The sequence below is a fragment of the Agelaius tricolor genome, unplaced genomic scaffold (genome assembly GCF_023055355.1).
Source record: "Agelaius tricolor isolate 1412-34295 unplaced genomic scaffold, bAgeTri1.0.p SCAF_12, whole genome shotgun sequence".
NCBI classification, from domain to species: domain Eukaryota; kingdom Metazoa; phylum Chordata; class Aves; order Passeriformes; family Icteridae; genus Agelaius; species Agelaius tricolor.
This window is the reverse complement of record NW_027269272.1, coordinates 26,411,880-26,427,794: the sequence shown is the minus strand read 5'-3', so window position 1 is coordinate 26,427,794 and position 15,915 is coordinate 26,411,880. Positions and strand designations below refer to the sequence as shown.

At 40.0% G+C, this 15,915-nt stretch overlaps 1 protein-coding gene across 2 annotated transcripts; it reads left to right on the top strand.

The window, feature by feature from the left end:
- Positions 1-243: 243 nt before the first annotated feature.
- On the top strand, positions 244-14,954 carry GYG1 (glycogenin 1). Of its 2 annotated transcripts, XM_071438316.1 has the most exons (8): positions 244-439; positions 3,712-3,847; positions 5,711-5,885; positions 6,197-6,359; positions 9,810-9,936; positions 13,064-13,283; positions 13,900-13,950; positions 14,168-14,954. In XM_071438316.1, exons 1-8 carry the CDS (start codon positions 268-270, stop codon positions 14,327-14,329), a joined length of 1,206 nt encoding a protein of 401 aa, XP_071294417.1. In that variant the 5' UTR covers positions 244-267; the 3' UTR covers positions 14,330-14,954. The 2 variants fall into 2 exon arrangements, with proteins under 2 accessions (XP_071294417.1, XP_071294418.1); XM_071438317.1 differs by lacking the exon at positions 13,900-13,950.
- Positions 14,955-15,915: the final 961 nt, after the last annotated feature.

Genomic DNA, 15,915 nt, shown 5'->3' with positions numbered 1-15,915 from the left:
GTAGTTTTAGTCCTTCTTCCCCCAGGGCTTAGCGGCCACAGAAGCAACGCTCGTCCTGTGTACCACCGCCGCTCCCAGCCTGAGCCACAGCACTCTGACACGGTCCTACCCTCCATTCGCGCAGCGGAGTATTTTAAGCTTTTTCAAGCTCCGCTTTACTCGAGAGGCACGGGAGTGGGTGGGCGGGGGGGTTTGAGGCCTCCCGGAGAGGACGCGGCGTCGGCCCCGGAAGGAGGGGGGGGTGACGTGCCGCCGCCGCGGGAGGCCATGGCGGGGGCTCTGCCCGCGGCGCCGCGGGGATTCCTCGGGGCGGGGCGTCCTCCGGCTGCCACAGACGCGCCGCTGCTGGCCCCGCCCCTATATAAGGGGCGGCCTCAGCGCGGCCCTGACCGCGGCCGTCGCGTCTCCCGTACCGACCTGCGTTCGGGAACCATGGCAGGTCAGTGTGCGCCCGCCCGGCTCGCACCGCTCTTCGCGAGGGCCGCGCTCGCGGAGCCGCCCCGCGGCAGCGGGATCTCCGCGGCGGGATCGCTGCGGCCGCGCCTATTTTTAGGCAGCCGTCCTGGCGGCGAGCTGGCTTCGGCTGGTGGGGGCAGGGGCTGCTCGCGGGGGGTTCAGAGCCGTCCCGCCGGGCACCGCTGTGCGGTTTGAGAGGACGCGTACGGTGCCGGCTCTTTCCGCCCCTCTCTCGATGCTCTGCCCCAGGCTCCGTCCCCTAACGGGAGAGATGTCGCCCGCGTGGCGGGGAGCAGGATGGGCCGGAGAGGCCACTGTAGGGGTACAGCGGCTCACAGGGGAAAACCCAGCCCTCTCCTGAAACGCCGAGAGAGCTTGAGATTTCTGTGATTTTGATACTTTGCAGTGAGTAGGTCCTTACGGCTTTCCACGTACGTGTTACTTCTTTCTTCCGTTTTTTTGTTTGTTTTGTCGTTTGGGGTTTTTTGTTTGTTTGTTTTGTTTGGGGTTTTTTGGGGGTTTTTCTTTTTTTCCCCGATTTTCACCTAAAGTTGTCAGCAAAGTCGGTTTCATTTTCAGGTCTGGAAGCCTGCAGGAAGTCTGCCCTCCGATGCATGTCTTGATAAGATGCTCCTGTCTCTCTAGGAATCCTGTACTCAAAAAACAAATGAGATATACTAGCACCTAACTCAGAGAATAGGAGAAAAGGCAAGCACCTGTGAACTCTGGCTATGCCTAGGACAAATCTTCCAGGAGAGCTTTTTAAATGATCTGGGGCAAGCACTCCAGTAACCTCTGCAAGCCATCAAATGAAAGATTGCTTTTAGCTCAGACTTCCAGGATGCTAGTGGGTGTGTAAGGGCTAACACAAAAACTCTTGCAGAGATATTATAGCCTATGAACTGGGCAGCCAGAGAGTTCTCTGAAGTAGCATGGTTTTGTCTGGGTAAGTCAATTAGGAAGCTGGGCAACTGCCTCTCATTCTGTGTGGTTTTGAGGACATACTCTCACCAAGAGTTCATTATGTTTCAGGCCTAGCAGTGGCTGCTGTGTAAACACAAGATTCTGTGAAGAAAGTGCTTACAGAGAAGGGGAAAAGGATGAGAAGGGAGACCCACACAGCTGAAATACTTGATGTTTTGGTAGAATGGACTAGTCTTTTGCAGATATAACTTCCATAGTAAGCACCAACTGGTCTTGCCCAAATTGTAGCATGAGGTCATGTACTTAGAAATTATATGGAATAGAACACTTAGGTACGATATATAGATGATATTGAACACAGGGTGATATAGAGTAGATAGAATAGAAACTTTAGATATAGAATAAAACATAGTTTATTCGAAACTTTGGAAAGTTATGCTGACTTAGATGGTCTCCAGGTTGGCAATATTAACCTCCTGTCAAGCAGTTGTAAAGTTTCCTCCTAGAGTTGGGACGCAGTAGGGTTCTGCATCATTAAATTGACTTTATTTCCCTAAAGACCTTCGTGTGTGTGTGTGAATATTCAGTTTCAAGAAGATGAGACAGAGTAGAAGTGTACCTGCTAACAGGTCAATGAAGAAAAGATCTGTCTTTCAGTGGCAGGGTCGCTTTAAGAATTAGTGCTACACTGCTAGGGAGAAAATACCCAAACAACATTCAGATGAATATTGGGCACAATCCCACTTTGTCTACACTGGATTTTTAGTGAGATTTTTTTTGAGAGCAGAGTGTCAGACTTCCATGTATTGAATGGTAACATGCAAATTACCTAGTGAAAAACCCTGTCCTATTAGGAGGCTGTTTATACAACTTAAAATATTACACTCTTGCCCTTTAAAGAAACATAAGTTGTTCTGCAGATTTGCTGAATATGAACTAGTACAAATAGGCAGCTAAAAGTGAATTGAAACAAAATATCTTTATTCCTGGCATTATAGAAGCTTTTTTTATCTTTGTGATTGACCACTATAATCTAAATCCCTTGGGACTAGTTGGTTTTGCTGCTAAGCAAAATAGAAGGTTTTGTAGCTGGTCTATAGATCTTGCAGACCAGGTTTGCAAAGCTTATAGGCAATTATGGTACGTGATTGTCTGTCGTCAACTGTTAAGGGAGTATTAAGTTAAAAAGATATTGAGGATGACTGCCTCGTGAGTTTAGGCGTTGTGCCAAACAACAATTTTTCTGAAAGGAGTCAGTATTTTAATCTTGCTACTAGGCTTGATAGTAAGCCTTTAAATGCCCAGAATTCTCACTCTGATCTAACCTAGTTAACAGCTTTTGTAATGGAAAGAAATCAAAGTTGATAGAATAAATTTGACTCTTGAAATTCTTATGAAGAAACTGTTTTGTTGATAAAGTGAAAATGGATTGGTAGGAAAGACCATGCTTTGTAAAGCGATATAACTTTGAAAGGAGGTCTACATTAAAATAGCTAACAGTGAACTGAAGAGCTTTTTTAAGTTACTTGTTTGCTTTTATGAGTCCCCCTCTGGCAGTTTAATACAACATGAAAGAAGGAAAAGCTTGTATAATATGGCTTCAATATTATATAGGGTAAGACAGTCTGTCTTAATCTATATTTAAGATACAGCTGGAGCAGGAGATTATAGTATCTCTTTTTGCTCAAAGAGTAAAAATTGTTCCCGCAAGTTCTAAATTGCTTTTTGTATTACTAGTTACTTCCCGTTTAAATCTTGCATTCTTGTGACAGAGCTGCAATCATGTGTTGCAGAACAACTCATCTGCAAAATCCTGAGCTAGCAAAACTTAAATCTGTTGTCTAAGATATAATCCAATGCTTACTTTCATTTAAAAATGAATTGCAAGTTTTACGCTGCTTTAGCTTCAGGGTTGAGAGCTGAACCTAGAGAAACTCTACATCCACTAACTTTAGGCCAAAAGCAAGCCCACAGACTCCAAACACTTTTTGTATAATAGCATATTAGTGGCCTAAGTAGAGCTCTTTAGAATTTTGGATTGTGTCTACTTTTGGCATGACTTATTTAACCTGTGGGCAAATTTGAACTGGTGCTCTCTTGAAACAGTCTTGATTTTGTGGGTCATTTTACTGCATTTTGCCATGTGTCAAGTTACCAATAGCAAATATAGCTATGCAAACAATCTGCTTCATTGAGTCCCTGTACACAGAATTAAAGGGCACATCTTAGAGGCCTCACTGCAAGATTACCTAACAATACTAGGTTTCTAATGTATCTGTCTCAGAATAAAGTAGCGGATTGTGCTAACTTGACCACGTTCATTTCTTCCAGACCAGTCTTTTGTGACTCTAGCCACAAATGACTCCTATGTGAAAGGAGCGCTGGTACTTGGTTCATCCTTGCAACAGTATAGAACAACAAGGAAGCTGACTGCACTCATAACTCCTCAGGTATCAGATCTTATGAGGTAAGGTCACTTAAATGCTTCAGACTGCAACAGTTCCTGCTCACGTGCAGGTTGAAAAATGGAAGTTAACTTTCTTAATAGTAACCTTTCAAAGCTCTGGAAGCTAAACAGCTAATTTCAGCAGAACTCAACTTATCTGGAGTTCTAGAAGTTCTTCAAACATGAAACTGTTTGTTTTGGTGTGTTTTTTTTTTCTTCCCTACGATGAGTTGAACAAATAGTCTGCAGTTAGAGCTCTAAACCATGACTTGATACTGATATTTCTGCTGGATCTTTGCTCTTTTGTAGTCCTGCTTAGAATTGTCCAACAATGTAATATTGCCCATACATTTGTTACTGCTATGTGTATGCATGTGGAGGTGGGGGCAGGAAATTAGTGTTTGTTTGTTTTGCAGAAATATTCCCAATTGACATAATATAACACAAGCTCTATTGAAATCTAGCAGACACTTCAAATTTTATCATGGGAGAAGCGAGCAGAACTGAGGTAGCACCAAGTATGTCAAATCAGCAGCTGAACAGAGGCATCTAACAAGGTCACCACAGTACATCAAATGAAAGTAAGAGGCAACTGCTTCCTACAGCCTCCTTAGAATAGTCTCACTATGGAGTGGACTGGATTCTTTCCACATGTAAGAGGGTTAAAAAAAACCAACAAAACAGTTGATAACTATGGGAACTACAGATAATAAGTCAAGATTCTCTACATGGGAAGTAATTCTGAAAAGAGTTATCAATATGTAGACACAATAGAGAGGTGACTCAATAAAAAAATGCAGTGACTTTCCCTGGAGTCTCCTGGCAGCTAAACGGTTGTATTGCTTTTAAAATGTTGCATATAGGAACATCCATTTCAGCCTACTAGGTGAGTGTGCTCTTCTAAGATGAACCTTAAATGTGCCCATGTGCTAGTGAAAGCCACCTAGTACTGTGCCCTTAGACCGGTGATACTTATGTACCTAATGGTGTAATTGGAACTTGCATTTCTCACCCTGTCTCCACTAACAAAGTATGCCTGAAGTTCAGAAGCACTGACCCACCAACTGTCAGTATAAAGACTGGCTTGCAAGGCAGAGTTCCAAAACTCATTTAAAAGCTCTGTGGGGCTTATATTGTACTGGCGATTGCTGAGCATTCAAGATATGCTGAAGAACAGTAAGACTTTACTGATGTTTCCTGTTTTAAGCAGCACGAACACCTTAATCTCTTGAACTAATGGTAATTCTCTATTGATGGTAAAGCAAAGGTTGGATATCTGCCATAAAATTTCACTACGCTGCCTGAAAGTTTGTCACTCTAGTGAATATGATACTGGTTCAAAACATTTTGTACCTACAGCCATAACTAGTTAGTCTTGAAAAGACTTCATGGGATAAAGAAAGTTTTAGTAACTAGGTCTACGCAGATGTCTCAAATGTCACAAATCCAGAACAGTGTAAATATTGCATAAAATTGTGTCTCAGCTGTTTTGGATTCGACTACTGTCCTGCTCAAGCTAGTCTAATGGCTTCCCATTTCTTAATTGTCTGCTCAGAGTAGGCTTTTAAGTTGCTAGATATTAGAGTCTGGATGAAAAAAAACCTTAGTGTATGATTTACTGAACTAGATAACAATGCCCACTAAAACTCTGTGGAAGAAAAAAAAACCCAAAAGACTTCTTTGTTCCCCAAAATGTGCACATTACAAACTTTATGGCAGACAGGTGTACTTGTGTGTTCCAAAATATGCAGTCAACTCTTACTACTTTTCAACAAGAAATGTTGCCAGGTTTCCTGTTATTCCACTTCTCTTTACGGAATCTGTCACGTGGTCTGCTGTTGGAGTAACACTAGAACTAAATCTTGCCAATTGACTCTTCCCCAGGAGAGTGCTGGAAAAAGTCTTTGATGAAGTCATATTGGTAAATGTCTTGGATAGTGGGGATTCAGCACACTTGGCATTAATGAAAAGACCTGAGTTGGGCGTCACACTAACAAAGCTTCACTGCTGGGAACTGACACAGTTTTCAAAATGTGTTTTCATGGATGCAGACACAATGGTAAGTGGCTGTGTCTCATGGTACTTCTCAAAGCCTAGTATCAGGGTTGTTGGATTTTTTTCTGTGGTTTTTTTTTTTTTTTAAGAGTAGGGATAATAGATGGACTAGTAACAGTAAGAATGTGTGTGCCTTTTAAACTAAATTAACTGTTGTGAAGTCTGTGGGGACTATTTATGTCAAGTATTGTCTTCTGTAACATGAACACTGATAAAAGAACTTTCTTTCATGAATTAGTGTATTTGCCAAAATCCATGAAAAACATGATACAATTCCTAACCTAAAAGCATTTTTTTGAACTTCTTTACAATTAGGTTTTGTCAAATATAGATGAGCTTTTTGAGAGAGAAGAGCTATCTGCAGCACCAGATCCAGGCTGGCCTGACTGTTTTAATTCAGGAGTTTTTGTGTACCGACCTTCCGTTGAAACATACAGTCAGCTGTTACAGTTTGCCACAGAGAAAGGCAGCTTTGATGGTATGTATTAATTTGTATTTCAGTGTAAGTTAGACCAAAATCTAACAGTAATTACTGTTGTCCAGTCTAACAGTATTTGGGATGGCTCAGTAACCGCATACGTCTCATGGGGACTCTGTATGATAGAATTCTCAATGTAACCATGCAAAAATTGTGTCCTTCTCAGAAATAGAGGCTATCATTACAATATGTGGTAAAATTACTTTTTTCGGGCTTAATGAAATAAAAACTGAGTTTGGCCTCCAGACTAACAGGTGTAGAATCATATAATAAGAAATGAAACTCCAGTACTATGCTTCAGACAGTCCTAACATTCAAGGCTTGGATGTTCTATAGTAACTCAAGCTGCTATAGAAAAAATAGTACTGGTCAACTTGAGCACAGCTTCAGAGAATCAAACATTTGAAGATAGAGAAATCTCTTTGTATGCTATGTGATGGCTTCCTGTCATTATAGGGTAGTGACTGTCTCTTACCCAGTATCAAGTGCATGTAGTAGCCTTGGCTGCTTCCTACCATAGGTTACTTGGGTTCCGCCACTGTACCAGGTTTCAGCTTGAGAAACCAAGTTGTGTCGTCCTGTAAGTCTACTTAATCTGTTACTGTTGCAGGAAAAGCTTATGTCCCTTGGAGACAGCTGTAGTTAAAAGCTTCTGAGTATCACTGTCTCCTGTCACTTAATTTCATTATGTAACTACTGTGGTAGGAAACAAAGTCTAACTGAAAAAAAATATAGAAAACGATGTAAATAAGACCATAAAATGAAACTCTCAGATAAAAGGTAATGTTGACTTACCTCTCAGTACTTTGTGAAAAGTAAAATATTTAGATGTCACTCCTAGTCTGCAGAATAATCCTTGTTACTGTAGGGATTCTTGTAAAGAACATTGAGCAGTTGCATGCTCAATGCTACCTAATGAAAATGAATACTGCCATGTAATAAAGGTCAAAGGTACAAACTGATCACCAGCTATAGCAAAATCTGTAGCATAATTCTGAATTGTTGCATTAAAACAAACAAAACCCACAAAACCAACCAAAGACCCTGTCCTACCCCCCCCAAAAAAAAAAAAACAACCCCACTCCCCCCAAAAGCAACCAATCAAAAAACCCCCAAATGAATAGAACCATTTTTACAATATGCTTTCTGGCATGAATGCTAAAGCCATGCAATGGTGAAACTTCCTCTGTCCTAAACGCAAAGCAATTGTTGCAGCACTTAACAGCAAAAACAGTGGGCTAATTGTTTTGTTATCAAATTTCTGGAACTGTAATTTGTACTTCAGCTTCAAAACCTTAGTTTTTATTAAATGGTAGCACTGGTCTGAGTAATGATGCCGTGGAGACCTAGACCATCTGTATAAGCTACTGCTGAGCTCAGGAACTTGGTAGGGAGAAAGGGAATTGAAAAATAAATTGACCTAGAGAGTAATAAAAGGGCCTAGGAAACTTAGTAAGAAAAACCTATGAAGGGTCACTGCTTTTAATGGGACACAGGGATGCAAACTTAACAACCTACCAAACTATGTGTAGTTGAAGTCAAGCTGCAAGTGCCTTGTCTGCAGTAGGAGTAACTAGGGCATAGAAGACCTTCCAGAATATTTCTTGTATGTAACAGCAGACAGCTGCCTCCATTACTGTTGTCCAGAAATGGAAGAATGATGGCTACATATGTAGACATCTACTCTGTCTGTCTAAACTTCACGTTTGTAGATAATAAAGATGCAACTACTCTAGATACAATCTAAAAGTAGTGGATAGGAAAGAAAAATTTGGTTTTAGAAGAAATCTGGTAGTACTGCTACCTTAAGAATGTTGCTATTGCTTAGACAATCCTCTTGCTCTTTAGCCTGGGATCCAAAATAGTCTTGCTGTATTGTACCTCGATATGTATTTGTAAATATGTAGTTAATATTAAGTACTGCCTGATTTTTCGCCTTATGTGTGAGATCCTGTTTATATAACAATACTCCTGTTGAAGTCTGAATTAGGACAGCTAGATACTGCTTTCATTGTCTGCTTTGGCACAAATGCATGCAATCTGAAAAAAGGCCAAGGACGTAAACCAATCTGAGCAAGAGAAAGTCCTGCAGAGTAAGTTAAATACATGGTTGCTGCCCCTTCGGTTCTCTTATGATGGATACCAGTTTTTCAAAAGTGCTTTCCTTCCTTTACGGATTGAGAGGCAAGTCAGAGGTTTGAAATTGCTGGACTGAGTCTCTGGCTGTTTCTCATTCTGCAATCTGCATGTATGCTGACAGCTGTAACAGGATACCTAGAATTTATATTTGTCAGTGTACTGTCCGTACATCTAAGTTTATGCCCAGCGTCTAGATACTTCAGCTGCAAAAAGCAAATTCTGCTCAAATGGCACTGATGGTATAAACCTTAATACTGCCCTAAATCGAATCATAGGCCAATAAAAACCTTTTCCTGAGTCAGCAGAGACTGAGTCCTTAAGAAAATGAAAGATTAAAATGAAACATTGTCTGCTAACTAAGCTATCTATTTACCTACCCCTTAGTAATACTACTTGTGCATGCAGTGATAGGTGAAAGAATACAGCAAGTGAAAGTCAGAGGACTCTCTTCAATCTCCTTGATAAGAGGGATTATTACCATTTAAAGACTAATCGTATTCATTGTGATAAAGAATGAATGGATGTAGATAAATAGGTTTTTACTTCTCAGTTGCTGCTTATAAACTAGTCTACTCTGGCCTGAAGACTATATTTATTTTTTAGCTAATCTACTACTGAGATACCAAACAACTTCAGATTTACTTAACTTTGTAACAACCTCTACTTGCAAACTAAGACATGACCCTTCTGAACACAGATTGTTATCCTCATTTAGTGGTTAGTCAGGAGCTTTTTAGTACAGAATTAGGAACACCTGTTATCTGTTAAGGAATTTGATGGAGTTTTACTATAATTGTCAACAAGACTACATGTGCTTTTCTTATCAGATCAGTGTGGACGTAGATGCATCTGGCACTGCAGGTCTAACAGGCCACTGATACCCTAACTCTGTCAGGGAGATGATGTTGGTCATGCATCTGTAAGCATAAGTAATAAAACTTATTGCTGCCATTTGATCTTCTGAGCTACAGCTGAGCAGTGCTCAGTTGTACTGTTTTATTGTGGGGTGTTATTGCTGTGTTATACCAATTGAACTTAAGCTATAAAAGAAACTGAATGGCAGAGTTTGTGAGCAGCTTCGTATCTTTAACAAAAGTAACCCCAAAATATGCTATTTCATTCTCTGCATTTTTGGAATATTCAAAGGCTGCAAGGTTTACAGGGTTGTTCACAAATAGAACTGTAGTGCTCTGTGCCAGACTTCAACAGGACATGATAACTGCATTACCAACTCCTGCTTAGTAAAGTGACTGAAAAAGATCTTCAAATAGCTGTCTGATGCTCGTGGCCTATTAATGCTTTCTCTTTTAGGTGCAGATCAGGGGTTATTAAACACCTTCTTCAGCAGCTGGGCAACGACAGACATGAGCAAACATCTACCGTTTATTTATAATTTGAGCAGCACTTCTGTATATTCCTACCTTCCAGCATTTAAAGCGTAAGTTGAAAACTTCAAGAACACCTGCAGAGCTTACATAAACTAATTTCTTGTAACAGAATGAAGAGGCATGATGTGAGCTTATGCAGGTTTTTTAGAAGTAGGCTGTTTCTCCCACTCAAAATATTGTAATTTCTTCTCTTGAAAAAAAAAAGTTGAATTGATGAAAATCAAATTCAGCTGTATCTGCAGCTTAAACCACTCATCCCTGGTGATAACATGGAAGTTGAGTAAACACATTTGACAGGTCACTTGCAAAAGGAAAAAACACTCCTCCAGGAGAGGATACGTCTAGACAAGTTCGAACCAATGGCAGTAGGCTCTTTAATCAACTTGAGCTGACTTTCAGCATGTCACTGTGGTTTCCTTCCCACTTAGATAACTTGCCCTTTCTTCACTCCAGTTACTTAGGGTATTTAACAACCAGTAGTTACAGTTTCATCTAATCAACCTATACCGTTAAAATAAGTGTGGTGAACAAAGATTTGTATCAAGCTAGAATTCTCTCCTAACACTCTTTCTAGACCTCTCTCAGTTCCTTAAGTAACAGCGAGATTGAACAAAGAATACAGCCAACCACATATCATTGCATATCATTGCATATTTCCTCTGTGACAAAGCCTGTATCCTCTCTAGCTAGCAGTGTTAGTGTGGCATGTGAGTAAACTGTATGTCAGAGGCGGGGTTGCTCAAAGTGTTATAGCAATCCAGGAGAAAGGGGGCGGGGTGAGGGGGGAAAGAAGGGAAACTGAAGTGTTACACAGAAACTCTTCATCTATTATGAGCTACAGAAGTTGGAGGCAAGGAAGAGGGAAAGTGCCAAGTGCATAAAAACAATCTGATCTCTGAATGACATCAGGTTACTAGTGTCTAAAGCAGCAGCTGGCATAAGCAGGCCTTGCTGGCTCAAGGTCAAACTATGTCTTGTGATCAGAATACTATTTGGAATCTTGTCATGCTAAAAGTGGAACACTTATTTAAAGAAATATATGCAAGCCTCAGAATGACTTAAGTAGCTGGATAGCATTTGATAAACTAACATCTATTGTAAAGTATGCCCTCTTTCCATTGCTGGCTGTTAGTCACATGACCTTAATTTTACAAATTACTTAGTTGCCACAGAACACTAATTGGATCTGGGAGTTCTTGACAAAAATTACCTTCAACTGATTGAATCAGTTGCTTAACTGAATTCATCAGACCTTCAAAAATAGAATGCTGGAAGTGCAGCCCTTGTAAGCAACACTCCCTGCTCAATAGGTGGAACAAGTTCCCTTGGTTAGATCAACAGCTACACTCTTGATGATCAACAGTTAGAATATAGTGAAATTTAAACCTACTGACAGTAATAGCTAAGTTTTTTGCAGCTTTGTACAGTGAGACTAGATTTCACAGCAGTCTCAGTAATCCTTTTTCCAAAGGAAAATGCCAATTCATGACAAATGCTCTCTGACTTCAAAACATTGATGAAGGACTTTTCTGGGAGATGTGGAAAGACAGATTAGTTGCTGAGGCCAGTGTGGACATAAAGCTTCCTAACAGTTGAGCTTAAATGCCCAAATAAAGTATTGCAGGTCCAGAAAGTATCTAGAAAGCAGATGCTGAAAACATTGTAGAAGCTTGGCATCTGTTGTTCTGACTGTAAGTAGACAGGATACCAAGAGTATACTTCTCTATTTGCAACAAATGTCGTGATACTTCTTATGCATTCTATTCTCTAGCTCAACTTCCCTTGATTTTTGAACAATAAGTTTCCTTAGAACAGCAGCAGCCCAAGATGAAGAAAACTCAGGTTTAGTACTGACAGCTAATAAAACTAAGGTAGTCCCCTTACACTAAATCTTGACTTTTGGGGTTTAAAGTTAAAGCCCAGTAACTGACCTCTTGAAGACACTTTTTTTCATGCAGTTAAAGCAAATACTTGGCCTTTCATGCACACACAAGTCTTCATTCTGCAGTAAGTTCAGTTGTATTGAAAACATTGAAATATAGTCAAGGACCTTAAAATAGTATGAAACCTACAACCCCATCCAAATGCATACTTGGTTTGAATAATCTATGGCTTTTGAAACACACCCGTATTGTCTCCGTACACAAAACTCTTTAACACCCGAGTCCTGGTCAAAATGACCAGCATCTGCTTAATAAAACATACGCCAAGCTACTTGATGTTACTCTCCATTTCAGTCATATTATGTTGACAAGAAAGCCTAATGTGATACAAACTGAACTAGGTGAGATAGTCACTGTTAGCAGACAGACTAGTATTGCTTGTTCACAAAATTGAATCAAGCTAAAACCCAGCTCTCAACTGTAGGAGAATGACATGAATGTTGTTTCTTTCAGTGTTTAGTTCTTTACTTGAGAAGAGGTGCATCTCATCTTTACTTTTAATACAGAAGAACATACTGATAACAGCTGGGAAAAAGCTAGAAGTCCATATTGAAAATAGTTTAAATGGTTTCAAAAAGAAACAAAAACAACCCACTACCAAACTCACGCATGGTTGCCCTAAGGTTGTTTAGGAAGTAAGGGTTGTCTAAGCAAGACCCTGCTGCACCAAGATCAGGAGTGTTCTGAAATGCCTTGGTTATACAAAGTTGCTATTTTTCAAGGACATGGTCTCCTTGCAGCAGAGCCATCCAATGATACATTTCTACAGGGCTATAAACTGAAAGGGTAACTCTTAACACTGACTGTTCTCTACATAATACTTGTAATGCTTAACTCTCTGGCTTGCTGACTTTGGAGTAGAATCTTTTTCACTTTTAAAACCAGTTCCGATTGCAACGGCTGCTTGAGACTGCTCTCCCCTGAGCTATGGACATGACCCTAAAGACTTGAGTTGTCTGTAAGTATTTAAATAGCCCAGACCAGTAGGTTTTGGCTGTATTCTGACTAGTGCAATGTAGAATTCAGCTTGCATTTTTTCCATTGTTTCACAATGCTTTCAGTCCCAATAGGCCTTGGCAGTTTGACCATTTAGCATTTAGCCACCTAAATATTCATATTTCTGTTTTCTGGACAAATACAGAAATAACAGGTTAAAAAAAGTTATGTCTGACTGTCTAAACTTGTTTTCTAGACGCATGTACAAACTGACTTCTAAAATTTTTCTGCCCAACAGGTTTGGTGCAAATACTAAGGTAGTGCATTTCCTGGGAAGCACAAAGCCGTGGAACTATACATATGACTCCAGAACAAAAAGCATAAAGGGCAACATGGATGACCCTAAAATAGTTCACCCAGAATTCCTCAACATGTGGTGGGATACCTACATAGCTGATGTTTTACCATTACTAGAACAGCATGGAATTGTTAAAGAAATTCCTACAGGGGTAAATATGGTACGTGCTCTAATAATCTTGTACATCCATACCTAAGTATGGATGACAGGTTATTTACCATTGCATCAATGTCCCTTCCCTCTGTCCATCTCAAAGCATGGGTGTGGTTTAGTTTGTGGGATGCAGGGTATTTTAGTTTTGTCTTTTTAAGCTTGGAATAAATAATACTATAAAAGAGAAGCATGCTAGACAGGTCTTGGACATGGCTGTATGCTTGCCTAAAACAAACTGTGTACATAGTTAATGTAGCACCAGGTCTTACACTGTAGTAACTTCTTTGATGTAGTAACTTCTTTAATTTATACAGAGAAGGGTCTAAGTCTTAATGTGTTGCAGCTAATAAGGTTCTCAAGCAGAAGAACCCCAGTTCAGCATGCAAATATGTACATACAGATCTTGCATGGTGAATCACATTGCCTAGGACAGCCAAAATAATGCTTCTAACTCTAGTTCTCATTCACAGAGTTTAGCAGCCTGCATCTGACTGCGGACTTCTTAGTTTTAGCTTAGTACATGAGCCAGTTTAAGTTCTCAGCCTTTTTAAGACCAAAGTTATTGACCTCTTCAGATGTGCTTCTCTTGGTAATCTTGCATCTTTCTAACAAACTATTTGCAGCTATCGGGCTTGGTCTATACTCTGGCTTTCTCTTGTGGCTTCTGTAGAGAGGTATGAAGAACTGAAATTTTACTTTTTTCTTTTTTCCCCTTGCTAACATCTGTAACTCTGCTTTGTTATTTTGCTAGGAAAGCTGCACAATCCCTACCCATTGGCAATGCTTGCTATTGCGCATGATAACATCAACTTTGTTGTCCCATTCTATGGCCTATAGCTCGCTTTAGCTGCACAAAGTATTTCTATATTTTTACTCTACCTTTCCTTTTAGGCAGAAGTTACAGAGGCAGTGTCCCACGTATCAGTATCACCACTATTACCAACTGAATCTTCAGAAGAACGCAAGGAACGGTGGGAACAGGGCCAAGCTGACTATATGGGAGTGGATTCCTTTGACAACATCAAGAAGAAACTTGATACCTACCTTCAGTAGAAGTGCCTGTCTCAAACAGTGGTGATGCAAGGACTTGTTCCAGAACTAACAGCTAGAAAGGTATAGATGGTGGTCAGTTACACTTGCTAGTAGCTTGAGGAAAAACTTCTTGGCTGAAGGCCTCTGCAGTGCTACAGATGAAGACTGAGCAAAAGCTAGGAAGCAGAATCCTTGGGCCACCTATTACTGCCCAATTTCCAATTCTCCATACTAGATAAAGCCAGGTATTTTCAGCTTAAAATTTCTTCTGTTTTGATCAATTGGCTCAACGTATTCTTTAAACTGGGTTTGTTACCTCACCTCATTAGTGATTAGCATTGATTCCTTTGCTTGCTGTTTTAGATGTAAAATCTAATTCATGGGATTGCTCATACACTGGAGTGGTAGCCATTCTGCTTTACCATAAATGTATTAATGACACTGGGATACATACATGTAACAGTAATAGCACTGCTTTGCTCTTCCAGTCACAATTGCACTGAAATTTTGACCAGGTTCTTACGCACAGTGCCTGCAGCATGGCAGAATGCGTTTTTCAGTTCTGTATACTATGGGACTAGTAAACTGAGTTTTATCTGTTCCTTGCAATGTTGCACTTGATACAAAAATAAAAAGTTGTCATGCATTTCTGTCTTCCCTAAACTCTTGAGCAATTAAAAAAGGAGCTTTAAAGCAGTCTAACTAAAATATTCAACAGGTATAAATATCCCTTAAGCTTTGCTGATCTTACTCAAGCTCTCATTAGCAAATGTCCATCTTTTAGTTCATAATTATTTAGAAGTACTTAGTCATTTGCTAGGGAGTTGTTTAGGGCCAATCCCTGTATTAACTTGACATAAATATAGGACAGGGCACATGAGGAAGTACCTGCTGAAGGTGTTTACATTAGTAACTTGACGTTTGGGAAGAAGGCATCCTTCTTTCAAGTGACTAAAGAAACACCATCCCTAAAATGTAAGCCCTGTACACTGAACTTAGTCATAAAAACAACTGTGATACTACTTCGGCAAAGAAAGATTACATAGCTGCTTAAGTAACTGCACCTACCTTGGTAAGGAAAACTACTCTTTCCATGTATAAAGACAGTAAAGGAAGTGCTTTTTTTGCCACACTCAGGCTACATGTACTCCAAGATACATGGAAAAACAGTAAAAATAAAGCATGCTGATGACAGACAGATTGCCTGTCATCTGTACTAAGGTTTTCTATCCTTTAGTCAAAAGTCTAAACAGAGCAAAATTGGTGTTTTTTGACAGCTGTACCTTGCACAAATCCAGAAACACTAAGAAAATATTAACTCCTTATTTCCTAGCAAAGGAGGATTTTGGCTGGAATTTAGTGATGATGCTAAATCTTGAGCCTAGAGATAAAATAAACAATCACCAAGCTCTCACCATTTGCTGGTAAAGCAGAAGACATAATATGACTATAAGGGTTGGTCTATTTTAACTTGTTTTCACTACTCAATTCCTCTATGATTTAGTTGTCCACCATTTAGAAAAAATGCTAAAAGATGAGGTCCAAACCAATGTAGCTTGTAACTACTTAAAAGAACATAGTATCTGAACTGCAGGTTGTAACTAGCC

What these genes read in the sequence shown, in the direction of transcription:
- GYG1 (XM_071438316.1), top strand. Translation starts at nt 268, where the DNA reads ATGGCGGGGGCTCTGCCCGCGGCGCCGCGGGGATTCCTCGGGGCGGGG. An exon ending in GCGTTCGGGAACCATGGCAG is followed by an intron (nt 440 to 3,711) that starts GTCAGTGTGCGC and finishes CATTTCTTCCAG; the next exon opens with ACCAGTCTTTTGTGACTCTA. An exon ending in TACCTTCCAGCATTTAAAGC is followed by an intron (nt 9,937 to 13,063) that starts GTAAGTTGAAAA and finishes TCTGCCCAACAG; the next exon opens with GTTTGGTGCAAATACTAAGG.